The following is a 21,534-nucleotide window of genomic DNA, read 5'->3' on the forward strand; positions in this document are numbered from 1 at the left end:
CAAGAGGAACAGAAAGGGTGTGCTTACGTTTATTTGCCGAGAAGGGACGAGGATCATGAGATTTAGTAATAGCATGACATGCCTTCACAGGCAGCTCGATCGAAGAAGAAGCCAATCTTTTTTTTGCCTTAGTGGCCTTGGACTACTTTAACAACTTCAAATCAATCACTGCATTAATAGAGGGAGAAGACACATCAAACAAGTAGAGCAAAAGTCCCTTTTTCAGAGATGTCTAGCTCGCCTAAATGCTATGATAAAAGAGGAGACATTAAAACAGGCCATTTCTTTTAAAAATGTAGTAGTTTTCTCCCTATCCATAAGGTTTTCTCTCAATATGAGTTTAAAAAGGTTTCTTAAGAGCAGTCCTTAGCAGATCACTAAACTTGTTGGGATAGGTGAATCATGCCAATTGTAAATGAAAGAGACAATACCATGAAGAACTTTATGACCAGCCCGAGCTTGAAGAAACACGAAAGAATGCTCGACAATCTAACTATTACCCGTTTATCAGGAAAAAAAGTTCAAACAATTTCCAGTCATCGTCCTTACGGATGATATCATCTATATAATATACAAAAAAAAACTTTATATATTATATTTTTCTTATTTGAATGAGATTTTAATTCCAACAAAGATTTTATTAGATATCTTACAACTAGAATCCTTCTTTTTTCCTATAGCATAACTAAGCGTATGATAGATAGAGAGGAGATCCTTTGTACAGAACATAATCCCACAAGTCTTTAACAAAGTACTACTAGCTTGCATTACTATTACAAGCAAGCTGAAGACTGACTTTCAATAGTCGTATGCCTAGCAAACTCCAACCCTCTTGCCATCTACAAGCGACCTCCAATGTCGAGTAATATGTTCCTCTTTCTCCCTCTCACTTTTTTCAGTGACTTGCTTTCCTTTAGTGCTCTCTGTTGGTTGTTGCTTAACAGCAGTAGCTTTGGTGGAAACATAGCCATGAAGTGACTCCATTTCCTCCAAAACTTGCTCAATGTGTTTGACAAGTCTCTCTGCCAAGCCTCGGCTGAAATCCTCCCTGACCACTACACGAAGTACAGCAATGTGCTGGGCATCCGCAGGCATGGTGTAAGCTGGGATTATCCAGCCAAACCTTCTCAAACTCTCTGATAGCTGAAAGACATTGTATTTACTACTGTCTTTCAGAGAGAAGGCCACAAGGGGCACCCCAACATCTTTGGAGACAATGTCAAACCGGCCTGTCTTCTGTAGTCCTTGTTTCAGCGCCCTTGCATTGTCCATGCAGTTCTCAATAATTTCCTTGTAACCCTAGTACACGTCGACATAAGATTAGAAAATAAGACAAAGCACCCCAACTGGCTAACTAGCAAATATTATTGCATATAAAGCAGTTTTCTCCAACAATTCTATAAGGAGATGAAAGCATGAATTTCCCAAGTGTTTGATTTAAGGATATGTACTTAATGTATCCCATTATTATATAAATTCTTCATTTCATGCAGAGCCCATACCTTTAACCACATACTTTCTCTTCCCAATCTATTACTTCTGGTTATAAGGGTTAAAACTAACATCTTAAGGTTGGGACCAAACTTACAACTTTATTGCTGCATATATGCTATTTTTGGCATGGATAAGTAGGAAACTGGGAGGTATTAAACATCCAATGTATCAACAAAGATGGTCCTTTCGTTTTGTTTGTCCCAAATAATAGTAAGAAGATAGTCTTTCCTTTGTCTGTCCGAAATTATAGTCCACTTTCTTCCTTAGTTGTTAGTTTAGCAAGTATTTTTACAATTTTCTTTATTAATTAACATAAATATTTTCACATGCAAATGATTAAAAACTAATAACATTAACTAACAGAATATATATTTCTTAATCCATGTAAATTGAGAGTAAACTATCTTTTCAGAGTATTAAAATGTTAAAGATAGAAAAAGTTTACTATGTTCGCAATCACTTTCCAAGATAATAGACTGCTGGAAACCTTACCTCAAAGCCAAGCCTTATAAACTGATAATATTGAGCAATTATTTGACTAGAGCCTGCCAAATAGGGAAAGAGAAATGGTGTTAGTGAAATGAAAATGCTACCAGAAGAATAGAAGATAATATGCTTTATAGACAGCGAACTTTAAAATATCTAATTAAATAAAAATACAGAGCTAGAAGGTCTCATAAAAGAATTCATCTAAATTTAATGGAGTGCTGCTTGAATGCTTTCATGGTTCAGGAATATATATAAACCAACTTAATCCAAAGACAGGAGCACAAACGAGGTAGCCCATGTTTTTCTTTTTCTTTTTCTTTCTTCTCCTCACCTTTTGAGAAGTTGAGAGTGAAAGTTGGTTGATCAGATCCAAGGTAGTTAATGTGAAAGATAAGCTCCTCTGGTAAGTCTTCCTTAGTCCTCCACACAACCCAACCAACACCGGCATAAACAAGACCATACTTGTGACCACTAACATTAATGCTCTTCACCAAAGGCAAACGGAAATCCCACTCAAGATCTGGGTAAACGAAAGGAGCAATAAACCCTCCGCTGGCAGCATCAACATGAATTGGGGTGTTCCAACCAGTCTCCTCATTCCTTTTGGTGAGGAGTTCAGAAAGAAGCTTCACATCTTCAAACTCTCCAGTCAGGGTTGATCCTAAAATGGCTGCAATGCAGATTGTGTTCTCATCCACCATTTCAACTGCTTTCACAGGGTCCATCACATAATAGCCCTCTTTTAACTTCACCTCCTTCAGTTCAACTTCAAAGTATCTTGCAAACTTCTCCCAACAGACCTGTGTAACATAATAAAAATGGGAGAATTCAACGTTAATGCAATAAATGACTGGAATTGCTGTAGAAAAAGTAAGCTACGATACTCGCATTGGTATAAAGGTTCAAGCTAACACCTTCTCTACCCTTTTAAGAAAAGAAAAAAGAAAAAGAACAGTAACAACAACAACAACAACTAGAAACATAAAAGAACCCCTTTGTAAATTACAGAAGAGGTATTGACTCACTATTATCACATAATAAAATATTTTCAAAAATTGAAATTAAAATAATAATTATAATATTATGCATGCGAAAGAGATTTACCCTTTGTTAGTAAATAAAATATTTAAACTTAGGAAAGAAAAAAAATGTTATGAACAGAATGCATCTTCTAAGATCAAGCATCATCACAAATGAGAAGAAAAAGACAATTTAACACTGGCCTGCACATTAGCTCCTGTCACTATGTTGGGCTTATCAGAAGGTTTGCCCTCTGCTATTCGCTTGTGCTGCCACTTCCTTTTAAAAGCTAATCCAGCCAGCATTATAGCTTCTGACGATCCCACAGTTCCGACCCCGACTGCAGTTTCATCATCTCCAACAGGTGCATGGAACATGTGAGCTATCATATTAACACAGCGATCCTGCCAATACCAGGATTACAACCATTTCTTATGCATTAATTTCTGTTAAAGATTCACATAATTAATGAGAACTCAACAGTAGAGAGGTATTGACCAGGGTTTGACTCTTAAGAGAAGTGGCATAATCTTTATCCTACATAGAAAAATTCATACAAAATAGAACTTCCAAATATGTTCAAGAATTATTAAACCCAAAAAAGTAGGTTACTGTTTTTTTCTTTTTTTTAGAGAAATACAAAAGTATATCTTACTTTACATTTGAAGATTGTAATTTCATTTTTTGTGATAAAAACTATATTATGTTTTATTTTCTTGTATTTTAATATCCTACTACTTGATATCAATATTATTTTACAATATAAAACTAATAAAATATTGATTTTCAGTAATAAAATCATATTATAAGCAATTTACCATAAAACCAACTATTAAGATATTTCTAAAAATATTATATAATTAAAATAATTTTATTTAATGTAAATTCAATGTATTTAATTGTACGTTAAATTACTTAATAAGTAATTTTATTATTGAAAATGAGTATAATATTAATGCTAAATTATATAAAATTTAAATATATTAATTTATTAGCAATAATGTAAAAAACATTAAACTACAAAAATATTTCTTCGACAAAAAATTCAGTCCTTTAAATGTAAAAGTTGTTGTATAAATAAAATATTTTAAAAATTATTTTATTCCACATCCCTAAAATGATCCTTTGAATGCAGAAGTTATGGTATAAATTAAAGCATTTCAAAAATTTATTTATTCCATATCCCGAAAATGAAAAACTTTACTTTGATTTATAAATAAGTTTTACTCATTGGGTAAACAAAAACCTTAGAGAGGTATTGCGCTTATGCCTAACGATATGAAATCTCAAGATGTTGTTGTAAGACTAAAACTAACACTTATATATATATTTTCCATTTTGTCCTCAAATAATCTTATCTTTGAATAGTGATGGATTAACAATGGATATGTCGTTGTTAAATATTGCCTATTCCTTGTCCAAATAATGAAGGAATTTTTTGTCGCCAATATAGCAACGGATTCATCGGCAAATAAATTTTATTGCTAGAGTCAACGACGAATGATCCATTACTAATCTTGTCATTTTAGACTGATGACATATTTTGTTGCTCAACATTTAGTGACAGACTACCGTCGCTATCTTTAGTAACGGACTACGTTAGTTATTTATGTTTTTATGAGAAGCATTTGGACTACATTTATCGTTTATGTTTTTACGAGAAGCATTTTAGCGATGAATTTTTCCCCTGCTGATTCTAAATAGTCATGGATTTACTCTGTTTAAGGATAGAACAATCTGTTGCTAAACAACCAGATTGTAGTGCTTAAATCTTCTTATTCTTTCTTATTTTTATTTTTAATTAAATTTATTAGTATTTTTATTAAAATTGAATTAGACTAAATAATTAAATATATTCACTACTTAATCGAGTTAGTAAAACATTATATTGCTCTATCTAAGTAAATACTTTATAAGAGTTTACTCAATCTTGTGTTTGATTTTTAATCTAACTAGAAATCCATTTAATTTATAAGTGAATTTTCAATAATATCTATTTGTAAATGAATTATGTTTCATATGCTATATAATAATCATAAAGTTCATTCCACATGGAGTGAATTTTATGTTTAGTTTATGTGTGAAACTCAATTTAAAATAGTTTAAATAAAATGGCTCGTAATATAAAAAATAGTTAAATAAGTGAAAGATAGAGAAAGTGACGAGGGAAGAGAGAGAAAAAAAATTAGAGAAAAATTTTGAATCAAAGGGTATTTTTATCATAATAAAAGGTCCGAAATTATATTTTTAACAATTTTATATTATTATTTTAAAATTTTAAAATAATACTTATGCTTTTAATCTATTTTTGAAAATATTTTTCAAAGAAGATTTTTGAAATTTTACTATAAAAAAATAACGTAGCAAGTTGAATATGCTTACTCAATAAATAATAATTATGGATAAAAAAAAAAAACTTATCCTACCCTAAACAATAAAGGTCTCGGACATATGTGTCCTTTCACATGTGTTATATCTAAACACTATAAACTTTTTATTATTAACTCACTAATATTTCTTTTAGCCAGCAGAATTAGTTTGCCATGTCACTTTTTTCATTTGCAAAATTTCAAAATATTTAGATAAAATTATTAGAAAGTATAAAATTCAAAATTTAAATAGTAATTAACCTAATAAAAAACTCATAAGTCTAAAATTCATTTTATCAAATCGAGTATCAATTAATGTAGTTATAATTAATTGTATGAATTCATTGAAATAGAATTTCAAATGACTTTTCATTTATACTAAACACACTAAATCTGACTTAAGAAGAAGAATTGCACAAAAACTTTATATCAAGCACAATGTAAATAATGGAAAAATGCATATTTAAAAGCCTAAATTTTGGTAATTTAATTATTTTAACATCTTAACTTTCAATTCAACCTAATGAATCCTAATGGATCCCTAAATTATATTTTGTAACCATTTAAATACCTTTAATTTTCTACAAAATTTTATTTTTTATAATACATACATACCCAAATATAATACACTTGAATGTGTTGAATATGCCACATAAAAAATGTTTAAATATCATAAAAGAAATAAATTGAAATCTTTATTAAATTAAAATATTAAATGACCAAATGATTAAAATTCAGATGTCCAAATTTGATGCTCTTTACTTATTTGAATCCCTTGAACACAAAAAAGTTTGAAATTCGAACTCATCTTATGGTGGCTTTTTCCATATTTATCTGTAATAGTTAAATTAGTCAGACTGTAATAATTAAAAAACTTTCTTTCACATACAGATAATAAAAATGCATTTTTTTCTTCATCAATATATTGTTTTACAATATCATAGGTTAAATTAAAGTTGAAAAATAAAAAAATATTAGATCAATTTTCTTAAGAAAACAATAATGCACAAAGGTAAAATTGAAACTATATATACCTGGAGCTCAGTGGTGACAGGGTACTCATCCATGTCAACATAATTCTTGTTAATGGAAGCCATGATGAGATTGTTACACTCAGGCTCCATCCATGTTGTAACAAAGGAAGCCAAGTTCAGCCTGGGATTCCCATCCAGCATTAGCTCATCATTAATCACTTGATATGCTGCTTCCTTCGGCATTGACTTCTCTGGCATTTTAAACCTATCCATCACAACATCTTTTATATCTTTACTCAATTTTAATAAGTTATACATAAGATAGAAATATCATGCACTATGGTTGGTAACATTATTACTTTTTAAGAGACAAAAATATAAAGTCATAATATTTTAGGGTTTTTTTTATAGATCTATGGGAAAATGCAAGTGAAAATCTATTTTTACGGTCTCTATTTATAATTTTTTTAAAAAAAAAAAAACTTTTACATGGTTTTTTTATATTTCATTTGTTCTTTTTGTTTGCAAAATTTGATAAAAAAATAAAAAGAAAAACTATCAATTTGGTACTTAAATTTATTATTTATGTCGAATTCGTTAAATATTAAAGTTTTATCAAATAAAGGGTAATGATTAAAAGATTATAACATTAAAAGCACTACGTAATAATTTAGCCAAAAAAAAAAAAAATTATTTTAACCCCTAATTCTCTCTTCCTTTCACCAGTCAACCTCCATTCACCATCAATAGTGTGGCAAAACTAACTAGATTTGAGGTACCTATTGTTCTTGACCTCTTCTTGCCATTAATGACATGAGACTCAATTGATCTTTGTCAAATAAGAGTTTGAAGAGAGAAAGTTGTTGTCATTCGTCAAAATCATCTTTTCTTATTTCCAAGAGTGGTTACTGAAAAAATCAGGCTTGCCGCTGTGAAGGTCTTCATTGGAGGTTATTGGCATCCAAGCTTTTTAGCCTCGGCATGATTTAGGCATACAACTTGACTCATTTTCTCAAGACCTTCATGTCAATGGCTGTTTGACGACTTTGATTATTTTTAACCACTGGGCTAAACAAAGCTAGACAAGTGTGAAAGACTCTAACAACTTCGAAATGTTATTTTGAGTCTTGCACTAAAACATTTCGACTTCTGGTTTGGCTCGAAAAGAAAATTTAGAAATAAGATATAGCTTTCTTTTTGATAGGACCAACATGACACAAATTCCATAATAAGAGATAATCATCCAAAAACAAAAATTCACCGAATTCGGAAAATAGAATTCGAACTCAGTGACTTTTCACTAGTAAATCCTCTTATCACTCAAATTAGACCTCAAGTGTAAATAAAATATAGCTTTCGATTAAATTTTATAAACTAAAATATTCAACTTTATCATATAAATTTGAAGTTTCAATGTTACTTAAAAGTTTATGATTAAACTATGTCATTATTATTATTATTATTAAGCTTTTCCAATTCTTTTAATTTTGATAATTTATTAAAAAAAATGTTAATGTTTTGGCATTTTTGCTATTGACAACCGCAGCCAAAATTAAATAACGTGTGATTGTGATATGAAGAACACACTACTATTACATTCCTAATTTATTTGCAAGAAATAATTAAAAAAACTGAATATAATAGTGAAAATGCCAAAAGATTTAAGTTATTATTATAAACCATTTATTTTTCCCTAACAAAAAATTAAATGATAAGAAATTAAAGCAATTAAGATATATTAATTTAATTTTTATAAAGAATTAAAATTAAAATTTAATTTTACTGAAAAATAAATAAAATTTTAGATATCAAAGAATTGAACTGAAATCTTTTTATTGATGAAATTGTGTAAGGTGTTAAGAAAGATTATAGATACAGAAGCCACTTACGAGATACATAATTCAGACTATTCATATAAATTAAGGAAAAATAAATAAGAAAGAAAAAGGTAGAGAAAATGGAAGAAACAAACCTGGGAACCGGAGTGCGAACATATCTGGAAGCAAAAGTGGAGTGCAAAACCTCATCAGAGTCAGTAATGGTAGTTGAAATCACCATCGGAGTCAGTTTCGGAGTGCAAAAATCTTCTTGTTTGGGTGAGAATTTTAAGCAGAGCAAACTGAGAGAACTCAATGGCAGAGACGATGAATTTGCTGTTAATGGTAACGTGCGCATGGACACGCGGCGAGATCAGGATTACCCAACTGCTTCAATCGCTTTGCACAGAGCGGCAGCTGTGCGTTATTAAGACTATGCTGCTTGAACTTTTTACTAAAATATTTAAAATACAAAATTGATTAATGATATTTAAAATCTATATAGACATTACTTTATAATTTAATCTAATAGAATATTTAATATATTAAAATTATTTACTATATTTTCAAAATTTATAATTTATAATCAATAATTATAAATTGAGTTTTAAATTGATATGAAAAATTGATTATTAAAAAATATAAGATCTATTAGTATAATTTGAAGAAGTTAAGAATGTTAAAATAATTAACTCTATTTTCTGTTATTTGATGTACGTACGTGGCGAAGTAATATTGTTTGGCTGTGTTGTACGTACGTACGTACGTACATAAGCAATTAAAATAAAAAAATTTATTATTTAAAATTATCAAGATTAATATTATAATTTAAGAAAAATTAATAAAAAATTTTAAATTAAATACTCTAATTATTTAGTGTAAAATAAATTGGTTTATTTTAATTGCTTAATATCAAATTTAATTTCTTAATTAATTTTATTTTTATTTTATACTATTTTTCATTTTTAGTTGTAGAAATGAATAATTTGGTGTTTAAAACTTTTCTATAAAATAGTTTATTAAAATAAATATATTAAAATATTTATAAAATTTGGTTTATTTATATCTATAAATATTTACTAAAGATATATGATAATAAATATTAATTCTAAATTCTTTTGATTTTATTTTTATTTAAACTATATAAATAATGTTTTTGAAAATATATTTCAATAAAAAGTAAAAATAGTGAAAGTATTCATTAAATATGCTCAATCCATTGGTAAAGAAAAATAACTAACTAAATTTGTTAAACAAATTATTTTTAAATATAACTATAGATAAATAAGTCATAATTATTATAATATGAAAATAATTTTATAATGTCAAATAAAAAGTGATAATAACTGAGAATTTGATTAAACATAAGTATTGTGCTAAAACAATATTATAAGAATGTTGGACTAATCTAATTATGAATAGTAGAATGGGAGTGTAATAAAAGAAATATATTATAATCAAACTTTAATTTTAAAATATATTGTACTAAAAAATAAATCAATAATAATATAAAATTCAAATATTACATTGGAAGAAAAATAATCAAATGAAAAATAAATAGTAGTATTATTTAAAAATAAAGAAATATCGCATTTATAAGAATAATTATACTCGAATAATGAAACTCTATTAAATATATTTTTGTTTGTGAAATAAAAATTTTATATTTAAATAAAATTATATAATTACATAAAAATGGTTGAGGTACTATAAAAATAAAAAATTCAATAATTATGACTTATTTATCTATAGTTAACTCAACAATTTTTATATAATTATATAAACTTATTTAAAGAAATTAAAATTAAATACACGCAAGAAAAATTAGTATATATAAAAGCATAAAAAGGAAAAGGAAAATTTTGAACTGACTAAAATACCATTAAAATTTTAATCAGTAATTACTAATTTTATTCTAATTCTATATATAACTAACTTAATTTCTTAATTCTAATAGAATTGATTAGTAATTAATCTAACTAGTCGTCTATCCGTGGTTGCACGACTGTTATTATTTTTATTATAAAATCAAGTTTATAGATACAAGTTAATCAATTGTTAAATATTTAATATTGATTTATAATAATTTTAAAAATAATAGCAAACTAATTATTTTTAAATATTTTTAATATTTTTATAAATTTTATTTATATTATTAAATTAATAAAATATTTATTTATTAATATTATCTTTAAATTAATATTATCAATAAATTATTTTTAAGATATTAATTTATTAATTCTAATATTAAATAAATTAATACCATCAATATGATTGATACTACTATTTTCTAAAAATTAAGAATTATTGTATAGGTAGAAGTTAATTTATTAATAAATATTAATATTTAAAAATATTTTTTTATAATTAGAATCTTTATCTAATAAGAAAATTAATTTATTAGTTAATATAATTAATATGCTATCTTTTAGAATAAGTATTATGTAATTAGAAAACTAATTTATTAGTGATATGTTATTTCTTAGGATTAGAATGAGCGTTTAATTAGGAGTGTAACTTATTAATAAATAAATTAATAAAAATTATAAATTATATAATATATATATATATATATATATATATTAATTTCTAAGACCTAATTTTTTTTAGCATGCGTGTTTAATTTTTGACACATAGGTTTTTTATTTTGACATGTGTGTTTATTTATTTACACATATGTATTTACTTTTGACACATATAATTCAAGATGATGTGTGATTTTATAGTTTTTATTAATAAGTTATATTTTTTATTAAATCGACTCTAATCCTAAAAAATAGGATGATATTAATTATATTTTGATATTATACTAATTAATAAATAATTTTCTATTGAGATAATGATACTAATTCTTTTATAAGAAATAATATATTAATTATATTTTAATATTGTATTAACTAATAAATTAGTTTTCTAATTGGATAATAATGCTAATTCTAGGAAATAAAATCTAAAATTATATTTTTAATATTATATTCAATAATAAATTAACTTTTTTATTATATAATAAATCTTTAATCTAAAAAATAATAATATGAATTATATTAATATTATTAATTTATATAATACTAGAACTAATTAATAAGTACTTTTTGAATATTTTATTGCACTAATAAAATTTTAAAATTTTAAAAATATTGAAAAGGACATTTAAAAATAATTAGTTTGCAATTATTTTTATAATATTATTAATTAATATTAAGTACTGTAATTTTTATTAAATTGTATCTATCAACTTGACTTTTTATAATCGAAATAATAATAACGCTCATACAGTGCACCAGTAAATGACTAGTTATATATAAACTTGAATCCTATATGTCAAAAATAGTATACATGTCAAAACAAAAATTTTACGTATAAAAAATTTAAGCACAAATGTCAAAAACATTTTAGGTCTCCGAAATTAATAAATATATATCCTATTAAAATGGTTTCAAATAACTCAATACAATTTCTTGGATAAAATAAAAAATAATATGATATTTTTAGTTTTGTTTGATTAATATATTGATTCATTTGTTCATTATTATTATAATGCTTCATTAGTAGGATTGTTATAAGTGAATTACTTTATATGGTTAATATATATTTTACATGCGTAACTATTTATCCATTAAAGTTTACATATATATAGATTACACTAGAAAATAAATAAACAACGGATGCAACAAACGATAAGAATGAGATAAAAATTAAATTTTAGCCTCTAAGTGGCTATTCCTTTTAAAAAATTAACCAAAAGTAAGAAAAGGTAAAAAGAAGAAACAATTTCTAGCCGTAGGACACTCTTTAACCCCTCACTATTTTTCTCATTGATGTGTATAGTACAAGGAGTTCTATTTTCAATTGAGTACTTAGACATGAGCTTCCCATTATGGGCTTCTAGTTGACCAATTTTCTGCAACATAAGACTTGAACTTCCTAAATTATGGGCTTCTACTCCTCAAATTTAACACACACCCATTTCCTAAAGAAAAAAATAAAAAATTTATGACATTTACCACTTTTGACAAGTTCCCATAATTTGACACATTCTCTCTTTACTATACTACAATTTATTATATAGTCATAATCTATCTATCACGCTATTAAAAGACTCGTTCAATAAAATAATAATATTTAATTCTACTTTTACACGTCAGTCTTATCTTTAAAATTTACAAGATAGATGAAAAGTCAACAAAACAGTTAAATTTTTAGAGATAAAGATGATATTAAAAAATAAACTATTAAATAAATTTTTTCATGATATATGGTAAATTAAATTTGTACAATAATTTTTCCATGCAGTTTCTTTTTCTAAAACCTCATTTCTACGTCCATTTTTATATTTACATATATTAACTATCTATTAGAACTATTCATAAGGTTGTTATTTGTTCGATAATTTTTGAATTAAAAACATAAGGTAGAACCTGAAAAAAGAAAACATATTTTAAACAAATCTGAAAATATCATTTCTTTAAAATTTGTTAGAAAAAAAGTTACCAGTAAAAAATAATGTTTTTTTTTTATTACAATAATGGGACTTAGTCGCACAGAACCTTGAGAAACACAAGCCCAGCTGGAACTTAGCACAGAACCTTCCTGAGCATTTTGCACATTATCTGGTTGTCCATTGCTCACCTCCCTTCCCCATTGCTCGTTTCTCTATTCATATTACTAGTCCAATTTTCCTATTTCAATATAAATATAGATTTGAGATTTTTTATCTTCTTTCTTTTTTAACATAAATTTTCTATATTGATATATACTTATTTTTATACATATAATATTATAATTTTTTATTAATTTTTTAACTAATAAATTATATTTCTAATTAAACATTAATTCTAATTCTGAAAAATAACATATTAATAATAATTTAGTTTTTTAATTAAAAAATAATTAATTTTAATTAAATAATAATTATTTTAAACATTAGCATATTAATCATATTTTAATATTATATTAATTAATAACTTTTTATTTAATTAGATAATAATTTTAATTATAAAAATATATTAAATATTATATACTATTAATAAATTAACTTTTAACTATATATAATTTTTAATTTTAAAAAATAGTAATATCAGTTATATTGATAGTATTAATTTTTATAGTACTAGAATTAATTAATAAATATTTTTAGATCATTTTATGTTAATATATTAATAAAATCTTAAAATATTAAAAAAAATAAAAAAATAAAAAAATTTAATTTACTGTTATTTTTAAAATATGATAAATAAATATTAAAAATTATATTAAATTATAAATTATAAATTTAATTTATAAATATATAATAATAACGGTCGTGCAATTTATGAATAAACGAATAGTTAGACTAAAGATAATATGAGTTACCTTACTGCTTAAAGAACCATATGTTGCATCTACCACTAAAATGAGTGTTGGCAGTGATTCAATTGATAAGTTAACTAATTAGATTGGTATTGCAAAGTGGCCAAGTTTAAAAAGTTTTGGATTTATAACTAACTAATTAAATTAGTATTGCAGAGAGGTCAAGTCTATTTTATTTGTGTATCACGTAAATAATATAAAATCTATTTCACTTATTCCAATGTCTTCAGTTGATGAGAAACTATATCTTGTTAGTAAATTTATAAAAAAAATAATATATCATGTCTTGTACAATTAGCAAAATACATTAATACTTAAATAGTACTAAGATATGGTATTTATGGATTACGTATTTCTTCACATCTTTTCAAGGACGAAAATGGTCATTTTTCACATTTAGGTATCTAACAATCACGGAAGAATTCATTAGATGAGATTTATCCATATTAAAACATTTTAATATCTTTTTAATATAAGTTAACTAATGAATAAAAATCTCTCCAAATAAATGTTCGATCTGTATGTCGAGATAAAATTTTATTCGTCTCAAATATTTCATTTCAAATTATTTTTTTAAATAAATTATTATTTTTGTCAACTCTTCAGGAGTTTTAATGATGTTTAAATAATCAATATAAACTGCAATCATAGCAAAACTAGAATTTATTTTCTTAATAAAATTATATGGACAAATTGAATTGTTAGTATATCATTCCTTTTAAAGATATTTACTTAGGCGGTTATACCATATTCGTCCAAATTGTTTTTAATCCATACAATGATTTTTGTAGCTTAATTAAATACGTTTCTTGTGATTTTGAGCTACATGCTTCTAGTGCTTTTAGTTCTTTAATAACTTTCATATAAATATGATTATCATGTAATCCATATAAATAAGTTGTAATAACATCCATAAGATGCATATGAAGTTCTTCTAAACTTGTCACGCTAATTAAAAAACTAAACATGATTGTATCCACAACCGGAGAATAAGTTTCTTCATAATCAATGCTAGTTTTTTGCGAGAACCCTTGTGCTACAAGTCGTGCATTGTATCTCATAATTTTATTTTCTCTACGTATAAAAATCCATCTATGTCCTAGTCGCTTAATATCTTTAAGTGTTAAAACAATTGCCCCAAAGACTTAGTATTTTTATAATGAGTTTAATTCTGCCTAGATTGTATCTTTCTATTTAGGCAAATCATTTCTTTGTCGACAATCAATGACAGACTTAGGTTCAATGTCCTCACTTTCTTTTGCAATATCAATTGTTACTGCATATGTAAATACATTGTCAACAACAATTTCACTTTAGCTCCATCTCTTACCGAAAGCGACATAGTTAATTGATAACTCATTGCTTTAATTATCTTCAAGCACTTGAACCTCTTTCGGAGTTATCTGTTCATCTATGTCTTTTGTTATAGGCTCTTTAGGGACATCAATTTTGAGATTATCACTTGGTTTATTTTGTTTCTTTTTCTTTTCTGGATTTTTATCCTTGGAACTAGGAGGCCTACCATGCTTATGGCGTGCATGGATTCATATACTATAATGGTTGTCCTATTGAGATATCCATGCTAATTGGAGCATTTTTAGCTAGTATAAGAGATTTAATAACTCTGTTTGGAACACAAAATGCATCTCGCAATTGGTTTTATATACTTTGCAAATGAATAATCTTTTGAACTTTTAGTTCACATTGTTTTGAATAAGAATCAATATGATTTAATGATGGCTCATTCCAAATAATTTATTTTTCTAATTACTTTTTCTCTCCACCCAACTTAGAAAATAAGCCTCATTAAAATGACAATCATCAAATATTGCAATAAAGACATTCCCATTTATGGCTTAAGATATTTAATTATAGATAGAGATTCATATTCAATATATATTATCGATATCTTTTGAAGTCTCATTTTGGTGCGATGTTGAGGGGTCAATCGAGACCATAAACAACACATCCAAAAGTTCTCAAATGAGAAATATTTGGTTTCTAGCTAGAAACCAACTATAATAGTAAAAATTTATGATAACTAGTTGGCTTGATACGAATAATAGTTGTTACATGTAAAATTGCATGTTCCCAAGCAATTATTGAGAGGTTTATTTTTATAAGCAATGGTCTAGCTATATATTGGAGACGTTTAATAAAAGATTCTACTATAGACCATTTTGAGTATGAATATGAGCTAATGAATGTTTAACAATTATTTAGATTGACATGCAATAATTGTTAAAAGGCCTTATATGTAAATTCACCAGCATTATCAAGACGAATTATTTTAATAACATATTTTGAAAACTGTGCTCTTAATCGAATTATTTGAGTAAGTAATCTAGCAAATGCCAAATTTCGAGTTGATAATAAACATACATGTGACCATCTTATTGATGCATCTATTAACACCATAAAATATTTAAATGATCCATATGGTGAGTGAATTGGTCCACAAGTATCACCTTGTGCACATTCTAGAAATCTAGGTGATTCATTTTGAATTTTATTTGGTGACGACCTAATAATTAGCTTTCTTTGAAAGCAAACCAAGCATGAAAATTCATTAGATTGACGAATCTTTTGGTTCTTTAATAAATGACCATAAAGAGCTTTCAATAATATTTTGCATTATTATTGATTCAGGATGACCTAATCAATCATGCTAAATAAGAAAAATATTTAGGTTAGTAAATTTCTGGTTTACTATTACATTTGTTTCAATAGTACATATATATGTGTAATATAAGCTAGAGAAGAAAGCATTTAATTTCTCTAATAACATTTTCTCTTTTATTTGTGAAGGTTGTAATATAGAGATATTCAATATTTTCCATATTTATAGTTTTAATATAATATCTGTTTCGATGAATATCTTTAAAACTTAATAGATTTCTACGAGATTTTTGGAGAGAATAATACATTTTTAATAAAGAAATATGTACCTCAATGTAGTAATATATTTGTTCTTCCAGAGCCTTCAATTATTCTTTTACTACCAGATATTGTATTACATAAGTTTCTCCCATTGTTATGTGAAAAAAAATATCTCTTATATTTTAATATGGTGTACGTGGCAGCACTGTCTGCAAGACATAAGTCTGTATCATTTGTTCTTAAACCTACTAATGATTGAGTAGGATCTTTAATATTTTACCTTTCTATATTAAAAAATAAATATAATATCTTAAAGACTAATATATTTAGTTTTTCAGGAATATGAAAATATTAATTTTTAATAAATTGAGATACTAGGTTTCAAGTTACTTAGTTCTTCACGAACTTAGAGTCAAAATTCTTCAAGAATTTATACTTTAGTTATTTATTTAATTAGTTCTTCAAAAACTAAAGCTAATACTAGTTATTTGAAAACTAAAATTTATAATACAGTTCTTCAAGAATTACATATAACACTAATTCTTCAAGAACTAGAAATTAATTAATATTAACTAATATCAAATAATATATATATAATAAATAACTAAATAAAATAAGATAGAAATAAAATAGAACTGTTATCCTATGAAGTATTCAGATAAAATTATAATTGCAACATAAACTAGTACTTGACTAAAATAAAGGAATTTAATAGAAATTCAAAAGCCACAAAACCAAAACAAATAAGAAAAATAGATGTTATATATTCATTAAAATTACCAAAATAGATTTTTCAGGATTCAATAAAGATAAAGTATAGACTCATCCAATTTTTTTTTAAAAATTAACTTTACCTTGAATCTTGTTTAAGCAATCATGCTAATAGTGTGTTGTAGAATAAAGAACAAGAATAGAAAATGTTGTAAAATAAAGAACAAAAATAATAAAAATAAAAAGGAGAAGAGAGAATAATTTTTCCGTATATATATGTATATATATGTATATTTCATTGATTATAACACTTATTGATAGATGTAAAGGGTTACAAAGATAAAGTTTTATTTACATATTTATCTATAGACATAATAATAGACATCCAAGATAATTCAAATACTTTAATATTATCGAGATAATATATAAATGGTCACTGAATTTTGTGTTTAGTTTCATTTTGGTCTTAAAATTTTAATTTGTTTCATTTCAATTATTCAACTTTAATTTTAGTTGCAATTTAGTTACCTCGCCAATAAGAAATTGAAATGTCACATTTTTATTTTTTTATTACTTTTTTCTTATTAGTTATTTTTATCACGTGTTAATTTTTTATTTGCAAAGTCACTAAATTAAAACAAAATAAATTAAAATTTAAAAACTAAAATAAAATTAAATATAAAATTCACTAACTATCTATATCATTATCCCAATATTATCATAACATGTTTATACTATTTTCTTTGTTAACTTTTTTAATCTATGAAAGACCATAGGCAATAGTCTTTCTCTGCTTCAAGATTATATGTAATGGTGTATATAATTTTAACCTTCACACCATTTTATTTGCTTTATCATTAAAATAATACTAAAAATTATATGTAAAAGATATGAACAAAATATTATTTATCTTTTAAAATAATATAGTAATATTAAACTAGCTAACCAAGATAAATTTATCATTTTACTTACGAACAGTTCTTTAATTATAAAATAATTAAAAGAAAATATTAATGTCCCTAAAAAGTTCCATTTATAGGGAAATGTTTTTGAAGAAACCAAAATGAATCGAACCAACAATTCAGCTCAAATTTAACTTCTGATAAATTCAATTTATTCTAATTATATATTTAGAAATAAAACTTATTCTAGTTTGATTCAGCTTTAGATCAAAAGTTCAATTTAAAGGAATAAACTGAATTAATAAAAATCTAATTTCTTATTAGTAAAAATATAAATATTATTATAAAATTTAAAATCTATTAAAGTGAAATTATCTTTTTAGTTTATTTGGTTTGATTTATTAGTTGGCCTCTTATTTAGTTGGATTCATTTTATACTTTTACAGACTAAAATTATCTCGGTTTGGTTTAAATTTAGTTTGATTCAATTCACATTTATATAAAATTTAATTTATTTAATAAATATATTTTAGTTCGCTTTTAAACTGAACTAACCGAATGCTTATTTCTATTTATATTAAACGTATTTTATATTTTTATAGAATTAAATTAATTCAGGTGGAATGTTCTACTGTTTTTACTATAAAAACGGTTCACATACAAATACTAATTTAGACACATTAATATTAAATATAGTAAAAATTTTATTTAATAAATGCGATTTAAAAATTTAGTGGCCAGATAACATTTTTATTAATATGGAAATACATTCATATTGATGTATAAATATGGTAAAAGTAGCACTATAGGTCAAATATGGGAATAATAAATAAAAAAACACATGTATTTATCATGAGAGAAAGGTCCAAATATATGGTAGCTCCATGGTTTGTTTTAAACTGCATAAATTACATATGAAATGAAAAGCCTCAATGTATTTTTGTGCATTGGTTTCTTTCCAGAAAGGAAAGGCTTTTATGATCTTTAGGATTTGATGCTTTGACTTTTGGACTTTCACAGGCAAACTTCTCTTTTTGGATTTAAAGATGAGTCTTCCCTCTCACATGGTTTGTTTCTTGAGCCATCACTATTCATCTTTCAACTTTGGGGGAAGTTTCTAACCCTTTTGTGGATGAAAAGATGCTTTACTTAAAAAAGGGCCCCAACATATGAATTGATGATTAGGGTTTGTTGGCCCAACTTTTATCTCATTAATAATACATTCTCTTTCTAATTCCAAAAGAGAAAATCAAAAAAATAAAATAAAATAAAAGATGAAGAGAAGAGAAAGAGATCACAAATCCCAGATCTTTAGATCATTCCTGCAAAGCATATGTCAATTCCAAGATGCTTTTCCATTTTTCTTTTTATAATAAATATAATTATATAATTCTAATAAAATATTTATTTTTTTATCTCGAATTTGATAGAGAATTTTATTTAAATTCATAAAAATAAAACTGAATTTCTTTTCTCCACCTACCGTAAATTTTTGTTATTAATTTTCAGATATTGATAATAATAATATATATTAAATATATATACTAAATGGTTAAAAATATATAAATTATAATTTTAATATTAATAAATTATAAATAAATTACGGATAAATGGTAAAAAATTACCATGCAATTTGATGCTTTTGCAGCTGGAGATTAAATATTTTTATATCAAAAGAGTAACATGTATTTTTTTAAAATATTTTAAATATTTTTTTATTTTTTAATTATAAATTTAATAACATAATTATTTTTATATAATTTAACTTCCGATTAGATATTTTGTAATTATAATAAATTGTTAAAATATAAATTTTTTAATTTTAATTAAATTTAAGAAATATTTTTTAAATAAAATTTTATTATATTTATAAATTCTATGATATTTTGTTAGATCATATGTTGCTTATAAAATTATAATTTAGTATTAGCTCATATTAAATACAAACAAAAATATATAAAATATAATAAAAATATAGATATGAATCTAAAAATATTAAAAAAATAAAGCTCATGGTACTTCTTTAATATAAAAAATATCTTCATTCCTCAAGTAAAAACACACTAAACTATAATAATAAATTTTTAAATTTTATTTTATCTCAATCGTTTATAAGATGGGATAAAAATCTCAAAACTCACCCTGCCCTTGCCTTTTCCATAGAAGTAATACTTCTACTTTTAATTGGATTTGCAAAAAAAAGAATATAAAATTAAATAGTAACTAATGTCTCAAACTTAGTATTCGCAAGTGTACGAGCCGAATAATAGTACTGCACGATGTCGATCTCATAAGGAATTGTAAAATATATATTATAAAGTCCAACTATCACACAAAATACTAAAAATAAGTCTAAACTCTTTAAGCCAATGTTTTGAGAATGATTTTAAGGTTTATGAAAGAAATTAAATAACTAGAAATAAATATGCAATTGGAATAATTAATGTAAACTATATGATAAAATAGCATTTAGTCCAGCTTATACTTAGGAATCCCCTTATTTCAAATCTAATGAATGAGATAGCGATGTGCCTTTTCTCTAAGTCATTCAAACTAACGATGCAACCTAAGCTTCTCATACCAACATAGATTAAAGTAAAGATAATGTTTCTAATACTTTTAACCTAAAGATTTTCATAATAAATATTACTATTAAATTAATATGATGATCAACCAATAATAATAGATGAAACTAATACATGTATGAAGGTAAAGAAATCATTCATTAAACTCATAATATATAAGGTTTATATGTAAATAAAAAGCCAAACTAAATACTTATGGAACTTAGCATGCATATTTAATCCAATGGTCATTGTAATTAAATATAAAGACATAAGATATATAAAATTAAAAATTAAAACTCCCTCAAAATTCAAAATTTTTTCAAAAAAAGAAGAAGATTGATTCTAACTCTCCACATTCTGAAAAGCTACTTTGATTTTTGAAAGAACAATGCAAAAACTAACTAAATGTTGTAGAAGACGAACTGTAGAAAATTTGCAGAGAAAAGAATAATAGATCCTCTATCTTATTTAATTGACCTCTATTTCTTATAGAGATTCTTTTCTCAAAGTCCTTCTCTCAGCATAACACTACTATAGTTATCATCTTAACTGTTCTAAACAAAATAAATAACTTAAAAGATAATTATCCTTAATTATATCATAACTAATTAATTCTCCTTTCGTAGGCCTTGATAAATTTGGTCAGGTCTATAATTTTGGTAATCCGTGTATCTTTATTTCAAGTCTTTTACTGTTGTAGTCTAATTAAAGCACATTCATGTATTTTTTTAGCTTTATATTCTCCATTTTTAGTTATTATTACATGAAATTAGACAAAAAAAGCTAAAATAAAATAAAAATTACATATGTATATAAAACATAATATCAACCTATCAGCAACTTTAATATCTTTATTCTTTTTGGATTGTGACATGTTACCACTTATAACTTCCTTTTGGTCACTTTTTGTTTGTTTTACTTTCAAGAGGGATTCATAACCAACCTCACACACAGGTTCTATA

The 21,534-nt window shown here is 24.9% G+C and overlaps 1 protein-coding gene across 2 annotated transcripts; it reads right to left on the reverse strand.

Annotated features, from left to right (window-relative positions):
* Positions 1-612: 612 nt before the first annotated feature.
* LOC8289124 (glutamate decarboxylase 5) lies at positions 613-8,598 on the reverse strand. 2 transcript variants are annotated; one of them, XM_002527634.4, is made up of 6 exons: positions 8,319-8,598; positions 6,407-6,611; positions 3,207-3,407; positions 2,315-2,783; positions 1,987-2,039; positions 613-1,299 (listed from the first exon to the last, which is right to left on the reverse strand). In XM_002527634.4, exons 1-6 carry the CDS (start codon positions 8,519-8,521, stop codon positions 814-816), a joined length of 1,617 nt encoding a protein of 538 aa, XP_002527680.2. In that variant the 5' UTR covers positions 8,522-8,598; the 3' UTR covers positions 613-813. The 2 variants fall into 2 exon arrangements, with proteins under 2 accessions (XP_002527680.2, XP_048228048.1); XM_048372091.1 differs by lacking the exon at positions 3,207-3,407 and having other exon boundaries at positions 8,319-8,593.
* Positions 8,599-21,534: the final 12,936 nt, after the last annotated feature.

The sequence above is a fragment of the Ricinus communis genome, chromosome 3, assembly GCF_019578655.1.
Source record: "Ricinus communis isolate WT05 ecotype wild-type chromosome 3, ASM1957865v1, whole genome shotgun sequence".
In the NCBI taxonomy this organism is placed as follows: domain Eukaryota; kingdom Viridiplantae; phylum Streptophyta; class Magnoliopsida; order Malpighiales; family Euphorbiaceae; genus Ricinus; species Ricinus communis.